This window comes from Temnothorax curvispinosus, unplaced genomic scaffold, assembly GCF_003070985.1.
Source record: "Temnothorax curvispinosus isolate PA1 unplaced genomic scaffold, ASM307098v1 QBEX01014555.1, whole genome shotgun sequence".
NCBI lineage: Eukaryota > Metazoa > Arthropoda > Insecta > Hymenoptera > Formicidae > Temnothorax > Temnothorax curvispinosus.
In genome coordinates, this window is record NW_020224335.1 from 71,860 (window position 1) to 88,428 (window position 16,569).

General features: G+C 30.0%; 2 protein-coding genes across 3 annotated transcripts in view; one reads left to right on the forward strand and one right to left on the reverse strand.

Annotated features, from left to right (window-relative positions):
- LOC112464754 (synaptotagmin-1-like) overlaps positions 1-9,808 on the reverse strand; it is a 10,375-nt gene extending 567 nt beyond the window's left edge. The window contains exons 1-9 of the mRNA XM_025031923.1: positions 8,992-9,808; positions 7,614-8,433; positions 5,368-5,487; positions 4,152-4,240; positions 3,932-4,063; positions 3,575-3,772; positions 2,392-2,544; positions 663-783; positions 429-601 (exon numbers count right to left, since the gene is read on the reverse strand). Of these exons, the coding sequence (XP_024887691.1) occupies positions 429-601; positions 663-783; positions 2,392-2,544; positions 3,575-3,772; positions 3,932-4,063; positions 4,152-4,240; positions 5,368-5,487; positions 7,614-7,755 (1,128 nt within the window). The 5' untranslated portion in view covers positions 7,756-8,433; positions 8,992-9,808. The remainder of the gene's footprint in view (positions 1-428; positions 602-662; positions 784-2,391; positions 2,545-3,574; positions 3,773-3,931; positions 4,064-4,151; positions 4,241-5,367; positions 5,488-7,613; positions 8,434-8,991) is intronic.
- Positions 9,809-12,552: 2,744 nt separating this feature from the next.
- On the forward strand, positions 12,553-16,139 carry LOC112464756. Of its 2 annotated transcripts, none has more exons than XM_025031925.1 (6): positions 12,553-12,956; positions 13,780-13,907; positions 14,663-14,743; positions 14,833-14,963; positions 15,033-15,191; positions 15,439-16,139. In XM_025031925.1, exons 2-6 carry the CDS (start codon positions 13,850-13,852, stop codon positions 15,583-15,585), a joined length of 576 nt encoding a protein of 191 aa, XP_024887693.1. In that variant the 5' UTR covers positions 12,553-12,956; positions 13,780-13,849; the 3' UTR covers positions 15,586-16,139. The 2 variants fall into 2 exon arrangements, with proteins under 2 accessions (XP_024887693.1, XP_024887694.1); XM_025031926.1 differs by lacking the exon at positions 12,553-12,956 and adding an exon at positions 12,984-13,084.
- The last annotated feature ends 430 nt before the right edge of the window (positions 16,140-16,569 follow it).

Consider the following 16,569-nt stretch of genomic DNA (forward strand, 5'->3'; position numbering starts at 1 on the left):
TCTCTCTCTCTCTCTCTCTCTCTCTCTCTCTCTCTCTCTCTCTCTCTCTTTCTCTCTCTCTTCCTCTTCTATTCTCACTCATTCTCATAATAAAGCGTGAAATCTTGATACAGTAAAAATATAGTCTATTCTATTCTATTATAATTATACATATTAAAATAGTAATAATTCTTATGATATATGCATGGCACCCACATTAGAGGACACTATTAGGATACTATCTTTTAATTGTGATTTAGAAGTTTTTGTATAATATATTGTATGAATTATTTCTAATTTATATACCTGCTAGCCAAACGATATAAATATATATTTTATTAATAATAATTATAATAATAAATATATTATTGATTTTCAACCATGTTATAAATCTACTGTTTTTATTTTTTATTTATTTATTTTTAATAATCTTTTCCCTCACAATTTACCTTGCTACAGAGTACCACCAGAAATTGAACGGTATCGAGTTGAGTGACTGCCAAATCAAACGTCAAAATCTCGTTAAACTCCGGTTGCGCGACGGCGCGCAGGAATTTGGTTTTCTTCTTCTTCATCTTCTTACCCGTCTTCCCGTTTAACATTAACACTCTAACATATGGATCTGCAATAAAAGTATTTGTTTAAAAATATTTTTTTACGATATTAACATTGGCAATACTTACTAAATTCATTTAAACTCAACACAGTTGGTATAAATTTGATATCGCGCAGCTTCATGATGTTAATAGTCAGTCTTTCTGCAGTGGGTAGATAACTTATAGCTAACAAAACGTTGCCAAACTCCTAGAAAGTATATATATAATTATATGTATTATACATATTATTTTTTAAATTATTATTAAGTGTAAATTAATTCGATGCCTTGTAACTCCGTTTTAAGATTAAATAATTTTCCTGCTTTTTCCCAAATGTGGACCTCTACGTTTCAAAAATACCATATGCCTTGAAGAAGGAGACGATAAAATCTCACAAAACAGTAGTGAACACGTACGATGGCGTTTAAAAAGCAACATTTGAGACACTATATATAACTATTCTAGTATTCTAATTTTAAGAAGTGCTGCTGAAGCTGCGGTAATAATTTATTTTGCTCTAGATTAGTCTAGAATTCTAGATGAAAGTGCTGTGCCCCATAAAACGTGCAAAAAATGATATTAAAGTTTTTGAAACTAGACAAGTTATTTTGCAGTATGACAACGTTCAGCTATATCCCATAAAAGGGACGAAGAATGTCATATCTATGTTTTAAGCTGGAAAACATTGTGCCGGACAAAAAATTGTCATTCGGATTATTCATCAGATCTATTATAGGCCCGTTTGGATTACCACTTGTTCCAGTCGCTCCAAATCTCATCTAATACACATTTTAAGACGTACTGCAGTGGAAAAAATTCGAAAAAGTCTTGAAAACTTTATTGATTCAAAACTTTCAAGTTTCTTCCGCGAATGTATTCGTATTTATGTGCCGCGGCTTTAACTGCCCAATAAATGAGGCAAAGTCATAAGAAATAATAGAAATTATTTATTGAACTTGTAATTGATTTTTTGTGAATTAACTTTGTATTTTGTGAAAAAAATGTCGAATTAATTTCCTATTATACACACCTAATACCTATAGGTATTAGGTTCTTATACATATATGTATAAGAACTGTTGATCCTGTTAATAGATGTATATTATAGATCAATGATTATTTTACAAATTAAAATCTATTTAAGACTATTCTCAATCAGTAAAAAAGTAATAAATCAATAATTATATACTATAAATGTATTATTACAATCATAAATATTTAAATTAAAATTTACTTGAATAATATTAAGGTAAATAACTTTGTAAATTGTAGCCTTTTTCTATCTAAACAGTTTATTTTTATATATCATGTCTATTTAATTTTTTCTTTATGGACCATAATAATTGAAAAAATATATGATTTAAATTATGATTATTTATTTTATAAATAAAATATAAAAATAAGTAAAGAATATATAAAGTTCAGCAATATTATTATCTATCTTTATAAAAGAGTTATGTAATAATTGTATTTTTTTAATTTTTTTATTAGAAATACGACCAGGGGATCGATCATGTACTTTTTCCTCTAGGGCGGAAATGTGAAAAGTGAAAAGTTCCATGTGATTATTGCTTTCTATTTAACACCAATAGAAAAAGATAGTTACATGAAAAAATTTTTACTTTTCACGTTTCCGCGCAGGAAAAAGTTATGTGATTGCTGCCCAGAAATTTATATCGAAACTTTTTATTCATTATTTATTATCTTTTATTCTTTTCCAAACGTTTATTTATTACTTTATACAGTTTATACTATACTTATACCATTTCTAAATTGTTATATTTTTTAAATATTTCTAATATGCGTTAATACGTCACCTGATAAGATGGTTTCATTCTGTAATTGAACATATGAATCTCCGGACTGTAAAAAATTTTTTTCATATCTTTCAACGATACCTTGAGCGAACATAATTCCGTGTGATTTGCGTATCTGTCGTGATCATACGCAGCAATATCTAATATCCATTCCTATAAAGCAAAATAATTATCGGAAAAGTGAATCGGAGCAATTTTCCCAAAAAATTTGTTTAAAAATGCAAAATATGTTTTATCCAACTAAAATATTTAGTCTGATACGTTCAACTAAACATTAGTTGGTTTAACTAAACATTAGTTAAATTAACTAATTCTTGATTAAAAAATTTTGATGGTTGACATGAATAAACTATACCTTTTTTAGTGTAACTTAAGTGGACTAATTGTAAGTAGTGAGATTTGACGAAAATAAAGCTTTTTTGGTGGGGGGGGGGGGGAATTTATTAGAAAGAACTTAATTGAAACCGAGGCTTATCCTTTAACACGATGTTGAAAAACAAAAAAACAGTTTGATTTTTTTTTTTTTCAAAAACTAGAATTTGCGTAAACTAATTTTTAGAGAGTTTAGTCCCAAATTATACATATTGGGAACATGCTCAATTTTTTTCAAGTTAATTTGAGTTCCTGTATTTGAGCAGTCATCATTGCAAAAAGAAAAAAAAAGAAACGGAGAAAAATGCGTCCAAAGTTTTTAATGCATATTTTAAAAAAATATTTTTTTGTTATAGTTTATGATCTTAATAAACATTGTGTTAAAGGGACAAATCTCGGTTTCAATTCATTTCTTTGTAATAAATTCTCAAAGAAAGCTTTATTTTCGACAAATCTGACTGCTTATAGTTCTCTTAATAATTGTTGAATCAATCATTGGATCAACAACTATACAAAAGTCCGTACAACCAACCTCGGTGGACCTCGGCTCGTGTGGAAAGTTGAAAACCCGAACCCTACAATGGTGTCCAGAGAACCGACCACGCGAAGTGAGGTCCACCCCACCCTATCCCTGCTTACAGGACGAAACAAGGTTTATCATTGTACGGTTCGGGTTTTCAACTTTCCACGCAAACCGAGGTCCACCTCTACCCACCCTTGCTGCAGGGGGCGAAACCCATCTTTTATGTAATTCATCTTCTTCTTATTATTTTTTTTAACTATGTAATATTTTGTATAATAAAAAATTTACCTTAGCTTCCTGCGGCTTTGTATTTGCAATAATAAAAGTCTCTTTGTATATCGGGTTGGCGGTGTGCCTGATGCCCCTCGTTCGAAAACTATGCAATTTTTGCCGCTTCCTATGGCTCCATGACTGCTTCATAATATTCAATGCAACGTAAGGTTCCAACGTACCGTTGTATTGTTTTGGAGGAAGGCCACACAGCGCCTGTAAAACAGACAAATACGGAATGCGTTTTATTTCTGTTGCATAATTTTATTTCATCCAGCATGTATCGAATCACTTGAATAATAGATCGATGTAAAACATTCTCAATATTTATTTTATCATTGTGACTCGTTCATGCATAAGATGCCAATAACGCACTTCAATACCGATAACAAGCTTCCCGATGATAATGTCATTGCAGGGCGGCAAATATTGTAAGCTGATTGTCAGTTCGGTCGGAAACTCTTTCATCTTTTTATCATTCTTCTGCTTATCCGTATAAATCAAATTCTGCAATTTTCCAGAAACAAATTAATCGCCAAACGACGCGACGACACTAAGACTTATTATTTCATTCAATTTGACTGTGCATAATTACCAGTGTCGAAGAGCACTCCACATTCTTGCATTGAGCATTAGTAGAATTAAGCGAGTCCCTATGAGATTCTGCATTTTCGCTAATAGTACCTGCATAGCATGATATTTGTTTTTATTGTTTCTCTTCAAAAATTAATTTCATATTCGATGATAGACATTGATGATCAAGTTTAAGCTTAAGGTAATTTCCAGTGATTTTTTTACGATACTTGCGATTACATCTTATATTAAATTCCTATCAGATATAAATTTTATCAAAATTAAACTAAATATGTAGATTTAAAATATCTGTGTAACGCGAAGAATGTATCAATTATCTATAAAAAATATTGGCATTTTTCGTCTGAAAATAGACTGAAAATGAAAATTAAATAAAACTTACAGTGTAATGGTAATGTAATGTGTATATCAATTTAAAAATATACTTTTATATTACGACATTCCAATGTAATGTTTAATACATATAAGACAATGAATTAATATTACACTGCCGACCAAAAGTTTGAGAGAGAGACCGCCGCGCATATAAAACTTAAAAATATTCCATTGAAGCGCTACTTAAAAGTCTGACTCATACTTCAGTCAATATTTTTTTTTAATTTAAAAGTAAACAATCATTATATTTATTATATAATTTTGATTAACGAAACATTGTTTAATTCTAAGAAAATGGACTATAAAGTCTTTTTTTCCAAAACTGAGCTGTGGACTATTCTATAAGATTCTAAAGGATGGAAATCTTCCTTTAGAAAAAAAATTGACTTGTAACTTATAGATCACCTAGATTAGTAAAAAAAAAGTGTTTAAATGTAAGGGTAGTTACTTTGACGAAAAAAGTGTTTAACACTCTTTTCACCTTATAAAAAATATTTTTTGTAGAACTTTCAATTATTTTTTACTATTTTTTATTATAAAACAATAAATAAAATAATAGAAATATGTTAAATTATAATGCATATATAAGTTTGAATTTATTTCATATAGTAGACATTTTTAATTAATGGTTTTAATATTTTGGCCACCAGTGTATCTGCATGTACTAATTTGATTCGCAATTTACTTTTGCTGCTCTAATTATTAAAATAACATATTTTTTCAACAAATTTTGCAAGATAATCAATTTGCAAGCTAATTAAAAACGCGTTGAATGAATCGAAACTCCAGTTAAGTTCTCCAGAAGAATAAAGTTTAAATTAAATGCAGCAAAAGATTCATACCATTATTGTCATTTTCATATAGACTCCCGAGTCTCCAAGATCTATAGCTGACGTCACTTAATTTTAAGTTTTTTTTTTCTTGATTCTTCGTTCGTAGAGGCGCGCTCTTGTCTTCTTTACCTGCGGAAAAACATTTCAAGGATGGTATAACTATTTTTGTCCTAGATAGCAACTTAAGTATACATGCTCTCGTGTCCTTCGCTGGATACGGATTTCTACTTTCCTGGTATATATTATTTATATGTAAGACGACATACTTCGCATCTTTACACGATATACAAATATCCTTCTTGCATATTTAGATACTAATTAAGGAAGGTGGTTGCTTAAATGAATATGATAGGAATTAGTTGAAATTTATGGAGGATATTCGTCTATGGGAATCTGCCGTCCATGCCAAAATTGAAGACAATTGTCTGCATGGTTGACGAGTAATTATAATTATTGAAGTTATATAATCTTTTACATATAGGTAATTCGACATAGCAAAAATGTTACGACATCTGTAAAGTAACTCTCGAAAGCATATTAAAAATAAAATTGTAAAAATAAAACAGCATATTGTAACTGTTTCGCGTAAAAGCTATTGAACACCCTACAGAGAGCGTACATTTATTATTAATAAGTATAACTTCAATAATTAATTACTCGACAACCATGCAGACAATTATTGTCTTCAACTTTGGCATGGACGACAGATTCTCATAGACGAATATTCTCCATAAATTTGAACTAAATAATTCTTATCTCATATTGATTTGAGCAACCACCCTCCTTAAGCGATTGTAAATAAATTTTACTACAAAGGTTATTGTATGACGATTATACAATGTCGCGTAGATAAACGTAATATAAATTTAATATAAAAATTTTTTGTACGTGAAAAATATGTAAAGAAGATACAACGGACGTTTCTCTCTAGCAACAATATCGGAACATTATTGTGCATTATGTGTTAGCTAGTTGACGTGTCTAATTACATAACGTTACAGAGGAAACGAAAGAAACAACATTTACCCAGCTGCATATATGTGCCGTGCATAGTGCAATGGCGTAATTTACGCATATTCATGAAGTTGCTATGAAGAAATTTATAGTTGAAAATTATGTAATTTAGGTATGAAAAATATTATTATCAAAGTAAGTGCGATCGCTGACGTTTGACGTGATACAAGTTTATCACAAAGATACAAAGAGTGTAAGTAATTATTTTATCTGTGTAAAGTTAATCCCTTTTTAAAATTATAAAAAAATTAATAGAGTTCTGGATATGTTCCCCGAAAAGTATTCGAGTTCTCAAATGGTTTTAGAATGAGTTCTATCATTTAAACTATTTAAAGCAAAGAAAACCTTTCTTGAAAAAATAATTTTTAACTAATTGTAAAAGGTGGCTAACTATGAGGCGTTCCTCATTAAAAATTTCACTTTACTTCTAGAATTCTTAGAAACTTTTAAATAGTTCTACAGTTCTATATAAGTTTCTGAAAGAATTATGTTTAAAATATCCCAAAAAATAATTTCGAAAATTTTGATCCAAAAGTTAAAAATTCTTTGTTTTAACATCTCGTAATTTAATTGTTAAAATTTATATAAAGAATTATTCATAATGCTAAACAAAATACCGCATTTTCGAAAAAAAATTTTAATTCTTGAGTACTTGGAAAATTTTGATCCAAGAAAATTGAAAAATCTAAAAAATTTCTTCAATCTTGGTTTTAGCGCCTAAGGTAATAAGAATATAAGTTAGAATTCATAAAAAACTGTTCAAAATTTTAATCATCTTTTTGTAATTTTAAAAAAGTAAAGCTATAACTTCACAAAGATTGTTTTGCATTAAGTACATTTGTGTATACGTATACTTCATATAGCACGTGCGCACACTCGCAGAAATATAGAGTACGCATACGTGACTGGAAAACAAAATATGAAGAAGAGAAGGAGAGAAAAAGAGAGAGAGGAAGGGAGGAGGGAGGAGGAGAAAGAGAGAGAGAGAGAGAGAGAGAGAGAGAGAGGGCAGGAGGAAGAAGGGGATATCATGTGCTTTTATATATACAATATTATACACATACGCCAAGTATATACTTTGTATTGAGAATACCTATATACGATTATCCTTGATTGGTGTCAAATTCGAAGCTAATTCTATTCTTAGACATTACTATTGATGTAGGAACCTGCATCGCTCGCGAATAATTGAATACATTTAATACAAGAAGAGTTTATTTAAGTGCAGACGATGATCTTACTTTGTTTCCTGAAGCATTCGTAGCCGATGCAACCAGGCATGAGGAAGCAAGCGAACAGGAGCAACGCGATCAGGATGATTCCCACTCCTATCGCAATTACAATTAGCAGGCCCCACGGGCCAAGGAAATCTTTGTACGACATTCACTGAGATTTATTTGAATTCGAATTCAAAGCTACTTGTATTGGCGCAGTCAGCAAGTAAACACTCGTAACAGCGACACAACGGAACGAAGAAATGATTGATGATTTGAGCGAAACAAGGTGGAATCCTTGATAACACACACGTTTCAGTTATTATAAAAATGTTCAATATTTAATTAGCGTTTTATCACGATATATCTGAAGATTATTAAGTATAATATTATGCAGATAGAGTAAGGAAATGTTCATAATGGAAATCATGTCGGGTCGAACATTACTCACGTCAAAAAACACTCACGACAAAACATTCACGTCTTATATTTGTTGCCACCACATTTTTTTCCGATGTGTCTCTTATGACATAGAGACATGAAAAATAAACCGCTTTAATGTATACATACACCGGCACTCCGGATAAGAAACACTTGTGTCAATAATTCTCGGCTACGTCCGAACAAGAACTGACGAAACGAACGATAACGCACGATGATAAAGGAACACCGTCGAAACATATTAGAATATATATCCACATTTCATTTCCATAGAACAGCTGATCGGAAAAGTAACGATTCGAAACAACATACAGGGTATTCCAAACATTTTTTTCTTAGCGAAAATGTCGAACGAAATTATCATTTATTGCAAATTTTGTGTCATATATTTTTTTGCAATTAACATCTGAAACATAAGAGGTATCATATTAATTTTTCCGTTAAATTCATTTTAAGTTTAACTTATCGATAAAAAATTTTTCACATATAAAACATAAAAATGTATATAATTATATACAAAATATATTTTCCATATGTTTTCTTTCTCCTATATAATATCTGTTCTATTATACAGGAAAAATAATAAAAAAAATTAAAAAATAATTAAAAGGATAATTTTCACATTATTTTTTATTTTTTATTTTTTTTAAGTAAAGTTTGAGGAAATAAGGAAAAATTGCCCACATGTATAATCATACATAAATGTAATAATTTTGTATGTAAAATATGATTATACTTATATATAGAATATTGTATAGTCTTATAATCGCGCGCAGTTTTACTTTTTGTAAAAAAAAGAAAACAATGCAAAAGTTACTTTTTTTATTTTTTTTTAATTGTTTTTCTTATTACTTTTTGATATATAGTATAGACAAAGTTATACGAGAGAAAGAAAACATACATAGACATATTTTACACATAATTATGTACATTTATGTACATTTTTATATAAAAAATTGTTTACCGGATGAAAATGATGCAAGAATAATTATAGCACTTCGAATTTTTTGCGTTATATCACGCACATCGAGGATTTACTACGTACACCAGTTTCGCAAGAGTAACGTGGCAAAATAACGAGTTTTATGCGCGGAAGCAGAAGTCACGGTGCCCAGGATCAGCGATAACATTCGCGACTACGGCCGAGACTGCCGGAACATATGCTTAATATAACAAGCACAGATATTCGCACACCGTTACACGTATATCATATTACACATCTCACATTACATACACGCAAACGTTAATTTCGATAACGATTAATGTTAACATATCAAACATTATCTGAGATATTTAACAATCCGCGAGATTGGTTACATCTGCCTTTTTTTTAAATTCCGCTGGTGTAAATCTTTTAATTTTAGGATTACATCGTTGACCTTGTAACATCGGTATTCCTGGATCTTTCTTGTATCGAGGTAATCTCGCGTTCACAAATCGTTAAAAAAATGCTCGATTCGTGAACATCACTTATGACGGACAATCTGGATTTGATTGTCGATTGCGGCGCGATGTCGATCACGCCGCGATCTCATGTGACGTTAGAACTCGCGACTCTCGCGAACTCGCGGTTTGCGTCCGTCACACTCGCGAGCACGAATTTGCAACTGCACTTGACCCGGTAGCCGACTTATTCGATTAAATATTCCATTTTTTGCTTCGCACATGCACAGACGTGACGGGCCCGTACGTGGCCGTTTGCGTCCTCGGTTAAGTGAACAATATGCACAATATGACGTCGAGACGACGATAGGCGTTCCCCTTAGGAAGTTCTACGCCTCTGACTGTCTTGCCGATAGTTCGCGGTAGGTGAGTAATACTTACGCTGCATTGGCTACCTCGATTGGAAACTTACGACTATACACATTTGCAATTTTAATATCAAGAATTCTATACGGACAATTATTGAATTCTTCTTATCCTCTATAGAAATAGTTCTCAGCCTTCTATAGCAATAATTCTTTATTTAATTGCTAAAATCAATTTTTTAAATATATATTTGAATAATGGATGAAAAATTAGTCCAACGTAAAATAAAATGTTAGAATTTGTTTGGTTTTTAATGTGCAGCTTGCATTAGGTATATTAAATAACTTTAATATGTATTGTTTTAATTCGAAACGTTTGAACATTTCTTTACTAATTTTCTTTTTAGAAAAATAAGAAATTTAAGATTGTCGTTGAAATATAAGATTATAATTTAGTATTGTTTAATTTGTATATACAAGACATATCCGCTAATTAATTTCTTTTGTCATTACGCATTTGTCTGTAGTACTTTAGAACTGGAAAAACTCAATTTGCGAAGCATTGTAGAGCTTCGTAGCAATATTTTTATGCGAATAACACAGTTCAACAAAAAATTATTTTTTTCGAGTACAAGAATAAGGGTAGGTATTCATCGTTTCTCGTATTTTTTTCAATGCTGAATACAATCCCGTTTACACAATTGTTCTATCATGTTACCCTTAATTGTTATCATATTACATATCACTTTTGTTTTACTTAATATCTGCAGTACTTTAGAACTGGAAAAACTCAGTTTGCGAAGCATTGTAGAGCTTTGTAGCAATATTTCTATGCTAATAACACTGTTTAACAAAAAATTATTTTTTTTTAGTACAAGAATAATTGAGTAATCGTTTATCGTACTTTTTTCAATGCTGAATACAATCCCGTTTACACAATTGTTCTATCATATCGTAATTTTGAAAAAATTTTGATTAAAAAAGAACTTCATCTTAGTGTATTTCGAGAACGAAAATAATTTCAGAAATGCAGACAATAAGACGTCGACTCGTGACAACATCATTTGCTTCATATAAGAATTCTACAATTTGTTGTTACAAAATGAGACCGCGTCGTGGAAGGTGGATTACATCAGAAAATACCATACGGTTCGCAGAATTAAGATTAGACCCCTAACAAAAATGCGTGTAGATCTATTATCATGCAATATAGATATATACTGTAACCTTTGTCTCTATCCTTGTTTATATCATCTTAAGATCGTACTTAAGACGGTCTAAAATATAAGATTCGACTATGAATACCGGTCTAAAAAATTTATTATATTGATTATAATTAAAAAGATATTTGTAATTATACACGGAGAAAATTTTATAGTAAATATTACTATGGTGTCGCACTAGCTGCGGACCATCGAGGAATTTCAAGTTAAAATACTATAATTATTGTTTTAAAAACGATTAAATAACGTAATTTTTACCATAAACATAGTAATTTAACTTAAAATTCCTCGATGGTCCGCAGCTAGTGCGACAGTTAGGGTTATAACTATAATTAATATAAGACAATAGATTCTACATTAATCATGAATAGATATCTTTTTTTCTTCGAAAATTGTTTTTATATCATTGAAGCTGTATCAAAATTTTCCAAGTAATACTTAATAATTATTTCGTGGTTTATTATTAATATATACCATATTTGTTGTATTTTAAAAAACCCATACGTGTACGCCTATGCATCACCGCATCGTGTATGACTTAGAAGGACAGAAGTGTGAATGCGTGCATAAGTGTGTATAACAATGAGGAAACCACGTGCTCTTCCTATCACTGATAAGAGGACGTAAATATGCGCATACGTAATGCGAGTGTACATTTTGTACAGAAAAAAAATACATATATATGCATATATAGATTACCTATATATATATATACATATAATAGATGAACTGTCTGTTTCAACTGATAATTTCTTTAGCAAACGTAACATTTTTTCTTAGTAAAAATTTCAAAAGAGGTTGTTATTTATCTCAATTTTTTAATTTTTAGCATCATTCATTTTATTAATTACACTTTGAATTATGATCCTGTGATAATAAGCTGCATTTTAAATGAGTTGAAAATGTAATTTATTTATTTGACTCCTTCAATTTAGTTAATAAAAAAAACCTGTTATCCATCGTAATATAAAAATTATTGGTATCTTGACTTAATTTTTACTACAAAAAAATTAACTTTTAGTTTGACTAGTTGTAAGAAATCTTCAGATACAAGTTACAAAATTTTTTAAATTATTATCATTTTTCAGCAATTGTCCGGTTGAAAACCGAGAGGTAGCTAAAAAAATTTTTTGAAAAGATTGAAAAACAAATAAATTTTTTATATAAACTTTTTATCAACCTAGTATAACCAAAATTGTAATTAAATATGGAATTATGTTTAGAATAATATTGTAATAATATATACTAGTAAGATATAATAAAAAATATCTATAACAAAATTTTTAAATCTGTTGTCTGCATGACATTGTTACTATCCTTCCGAGGCTCTCTATACAAAGGGATTATATGGGAAAGCAAATGAATTGTATTGCGTTCCGTTATTGCGACATACACTAATCTATGTTTATCTCCGCTACCATACCGAAGTAGAAAGTTTTATTTTTATTACATGACTTTGAATCGAGTTGTATGTAATTCAGTTTGCCGTTTTCCGGTGCAATTTTCTAATAACGACTATTTAAAGCGTACCCATAACTCGCACGATACGTCGTGAAACGGCATCCTTGACTTGCCGTTTGTTGATCATAGATCAGTGGCACGAGGCCGTCCAGCGATCATTCGTTACTATCACATCAATCCTATTCAAATTATAATTACGATACGTGAAACCTGTATGGCAAACCCGATGAAGATGGAACGAAGTGAAAACCGTGCACAAGAAAAAGAGAGTTCAACCATAGGAGCCAATATCGACACTTGGTTTGGCCGCCGGTGACCTCGATTCCGAATCCGCTGTCTGTCCTTTCACTTCAAAAGCGAGTCTCAGCGAGCACTCTTTCTCGCACCGGCTTAATGTCGAAGACACGCGTATTTCGTAAAGAAATCTTCAGTTCACTTCTAGAACACCGATTAGCGAGCAGTTGCCCGTCGCCGGTGCTCCTAGATTTCACTTTCATGTAAGTTTAGTTTTGAGAACGAACGCGCGTGTCTGTCGTTGACGCACGTTTTCCACATTGTGACGGATTCTCTTTACTTATTCGACACAGTCATTAAATAGTGTTTCTTGAGGAAGCAACCGTGCAAAGTGAGAATAATGTGAAAATAATATAATAATATAAATATATATAAAGAAATAGACTTCGTAATATGGAAAACCAATAAAAAATTATTTAATGTATATTGTGCTTTCTTGAGAGAACGTCCAGTAATGGCAGTAATCTGACTCTTAAATTTTACTTTTCCACCATTCTAAGTGAGTTTAGTGAAGTTACCAGACTGATCAACGACTCAGTAAAATATTTTTCATATAAAAACATTTAAATATATATAATTATATATGTAAAAAATAAGTCAATATATGTTTTTTTCTCTTCTCTGTAATCTCTGTTTGTACAGGAAAAATAATAAGAATTAAAAAATAAGTAAAAAGATAGTTTTTGTATTGTTTTTTTTTTTTCTAAAAAGTAAAATTTGAGGAAATAAGAAAAAAAATTATAGAAGAGAAAAAAAATATATGAATTTTGATATATAATTATATATATTTATATTGTATATAAGGTAACTAGAGGGAATATGCCACACTCAACAAAAATTTGATTGTTTTCTTATTTTTCGTTCTGTTTGAAGTATCTTTGCTCGCTTCGCTCATGCGACCAACTTCACACTCATTCAGAATCGACCACTTTTCCCACTAGTTGTACAATATACTATTAGACGATGAAAAGATCGTATTTTGTCCTAAGAATTAATCTTTGCTCGTCGTGTTCAATTATAAAACAGCCATGGAAGTTAAATCACGCGCTTGTTGAATATATAAAATTGGTGCGCACGCAGAGATTTCCCTTTCAAAATGATGATCGTGAAGAGAGCGATTTCGCAGCTGCTGCTTTTCATAGTTTTCTGTGATCGTAAGTATTATTTTTTTTGTATTTTGTATGCAATATCTTTTACCCTTTCCAGGAAAACAAAACTAAAAAATGCAAAATAAGATATAACTAAAAAACAAACATTTATTAAGATAAAATTATGTTAACAAAAAACTTGGCCGACTTCACAGATTTTTTTCACTTATACTACCGACCAAAAGTTTGAGAACATTAATTGAAAATGTTTGCTATATGAAATGAAATTAAACTTATTATATAATTTAACATATTTTTATTATATTATTCATTGTTTTATAATAAAACAAAAAATAATATAAAATATTTGAAAATTCTATAAAAAATATTTTTTACGAGATGAAAAATGTATTAGACGCTAAAAAATATTAGACACTTTTTTCGTCAAAATAGCCAATCAATGTAATCTAATTATGAGTTTCTTTTTTTATAAAAGATTCTTTTTCACCTATATTCTAAAATAGTGTAGGTATAGTTCAGTTTTGGAACTTTATGACCATATAATCCATTTTTGTTGAAATTAAGCAATGTTAACTACAACTATGCTAAATATTTACTCTGCCTATTTACTTTCAAATTAAGAAAAAATATTAAGTATTTAAGCACTGACTCGAACTTTCGAGTAATGTTTCACTAAAACATGTAAAATTTTTAAACGTGGTCTCAAACTTTTGGCCGGTAGTGTATGTCCGGTAGTGTAGTATATATTAATAACTGGTAATAACTGGTAAACTGGTATAAAAATAAAATAAAATTCACAGATGTAAGGAGTTTGATTATACCGGAAGAACTTCCAACGATCCTCTCACTAATATATTCAAATATTCCACCAATTAAGAAAGGTAAATAAATCATAAAATGAAATTGTTAAAAATTTTATTTAGTAACATAATTTTTGTTAGCTTATATAAATTTCTCTAAAACTCTACAGGAACCGATTCCAGACTTGGCGTGGGTTTTCGATTAGGTGAACACGCGGATTTTCAAATTCTCGTTGAACTGGGACCCCAGACCGAGACAGATCCGATAGGTACATCCAACGACGCTAAAAGGCGACGAGATGTAAGAATCTGCATAATTTGCATAGTAAACCGTTATATTTATTTAATAAAAATATATTTTTATAAATAGGCGGCATTTAACGCTGCGATGAAAGGAGAGCTAGGACCATTGGCACAAGCGGTGGCTAAATATCAAATCGAGCGTAAAATCCAGAAGGAAATGGATAAACTCAAAGTAATGGAGGAGAAACTTAAAAAGCTTCAAATAGAGGATACAAAAGATCAAGATGTAAATAAGAACTTATATAGTTTCAATTTTTTAATTTTAAATAATTTAATAGATAAATTATTTTGTTACAATTGGTATTTAATTTAATTACATATCGTATATAATTATTTACATAAAATTTAATAATTTTATGATTTTAAATAATTCTTCACAAAAATCCTAAAGAAGTGAGCTCGCTTCTATGTAGGACATACACACCATATAAAAAATTTTCGATTAATAACAGTGAATGTTTTAATTTTCTTAGACTGTTTCCAGTAACTGGTTAACAAAGTGGAGGAAGGAGATGTCACAATTGTCAAAAGATAATATGCCATTAAGTTCTGCTCAAAATGGAGATGATAAGATAATTCAACAAAGAATAGGAAAACCGCTGGTTAAATCCATCGTTTGAAAGGATAAATTGAAAAAGCTAACTATATAAACTATAATATATTTGTCTATTATATATATGTATGTACATATGTGCATGCGTGCAACACTCTCATGCGTAAAAGTCGCAAATATGAATAACAAGGAAACATCAGTATAAATCTAATGTTGGTTGAGGAAGTGCAGATAAAATATGGAATAAAAAAATAGAATAATTTGAAATATACGATATCTAGCCTATATATCAAAAGTTTTACAACCTATTAGCGGACAGTACTGGAATTACTAACTACTAATAAACCCTTAATAATTTAACGTACAAAGCAGCAACGTAGTACGAAGTGTCATGTAGTTAGTACGTGTAATTTAAGATTTTGGATATGTCGCTATAATACTTGCGTAAGGTTATCTTATAAATTTTTATTTTACATCAGTCAATCTATTTCACAGGTTCTTAGTCGCTTTTTGTTACATGTAAAAACTAATTGTAAGATATAGTGTAATCTATTGAGCAAGTGTCATACGGCGTATATTAATTACTATTATGTAGGTACAATAAAGAGGTTAAAATGGCAATGTCGGGTAATGCGGAATAGTTTGTATAACCCCACTACTTTTTATAAGTAGGTATTGCATTTTATACTCAATATACTCTATTATTGTTTCTTTCTTTCAGGAGTAATATCTATAATTATATATATATATATATATATATATATATATATATATATATATAATTATTCATATGCATTTTTATATAAAATTTTTTTATTGAAAAAATACGTTTATTACGTGTATTAAATTTCACGTGATTTTCGTGTCGTTGACATAAATGTGGTGAACTGTTTCTGCAATACATTCACTCTTACATTTATTTTCTACATTCTGCACAGTTCCAGTTTATCCAGTTATTTCATTGTGATTTATGCACGCAACTTCTTTGAATTTAAACAATTTCGATTGATCGTTAGTCAAAGTTTTTTATTTAGAATAACTCTTATTATTT

Coding starts and splice junctions, on each gene's coding strand:
- LOC112464756 (XM_025031925.1), top strand. CDS start 13,850: ATGATGATCGTGAAGAGAGCGATTTCGCAGCTGCTGCTTTTCATAGTT. Junction 14,744..14,832: donor TATTCCACCAATTAAGAAAG/GTAAATAAATCA, acceptor AAAACTCTACAG/GAACCGATTCCAGACTTGGC. Junction 14,964..15,032: donor ACGCTAAAAGGCGACGAGAT/GTAAGAATCTGC, acceptor TTTTATAAATAG/GCGGCATTTAACGCTGCGAT.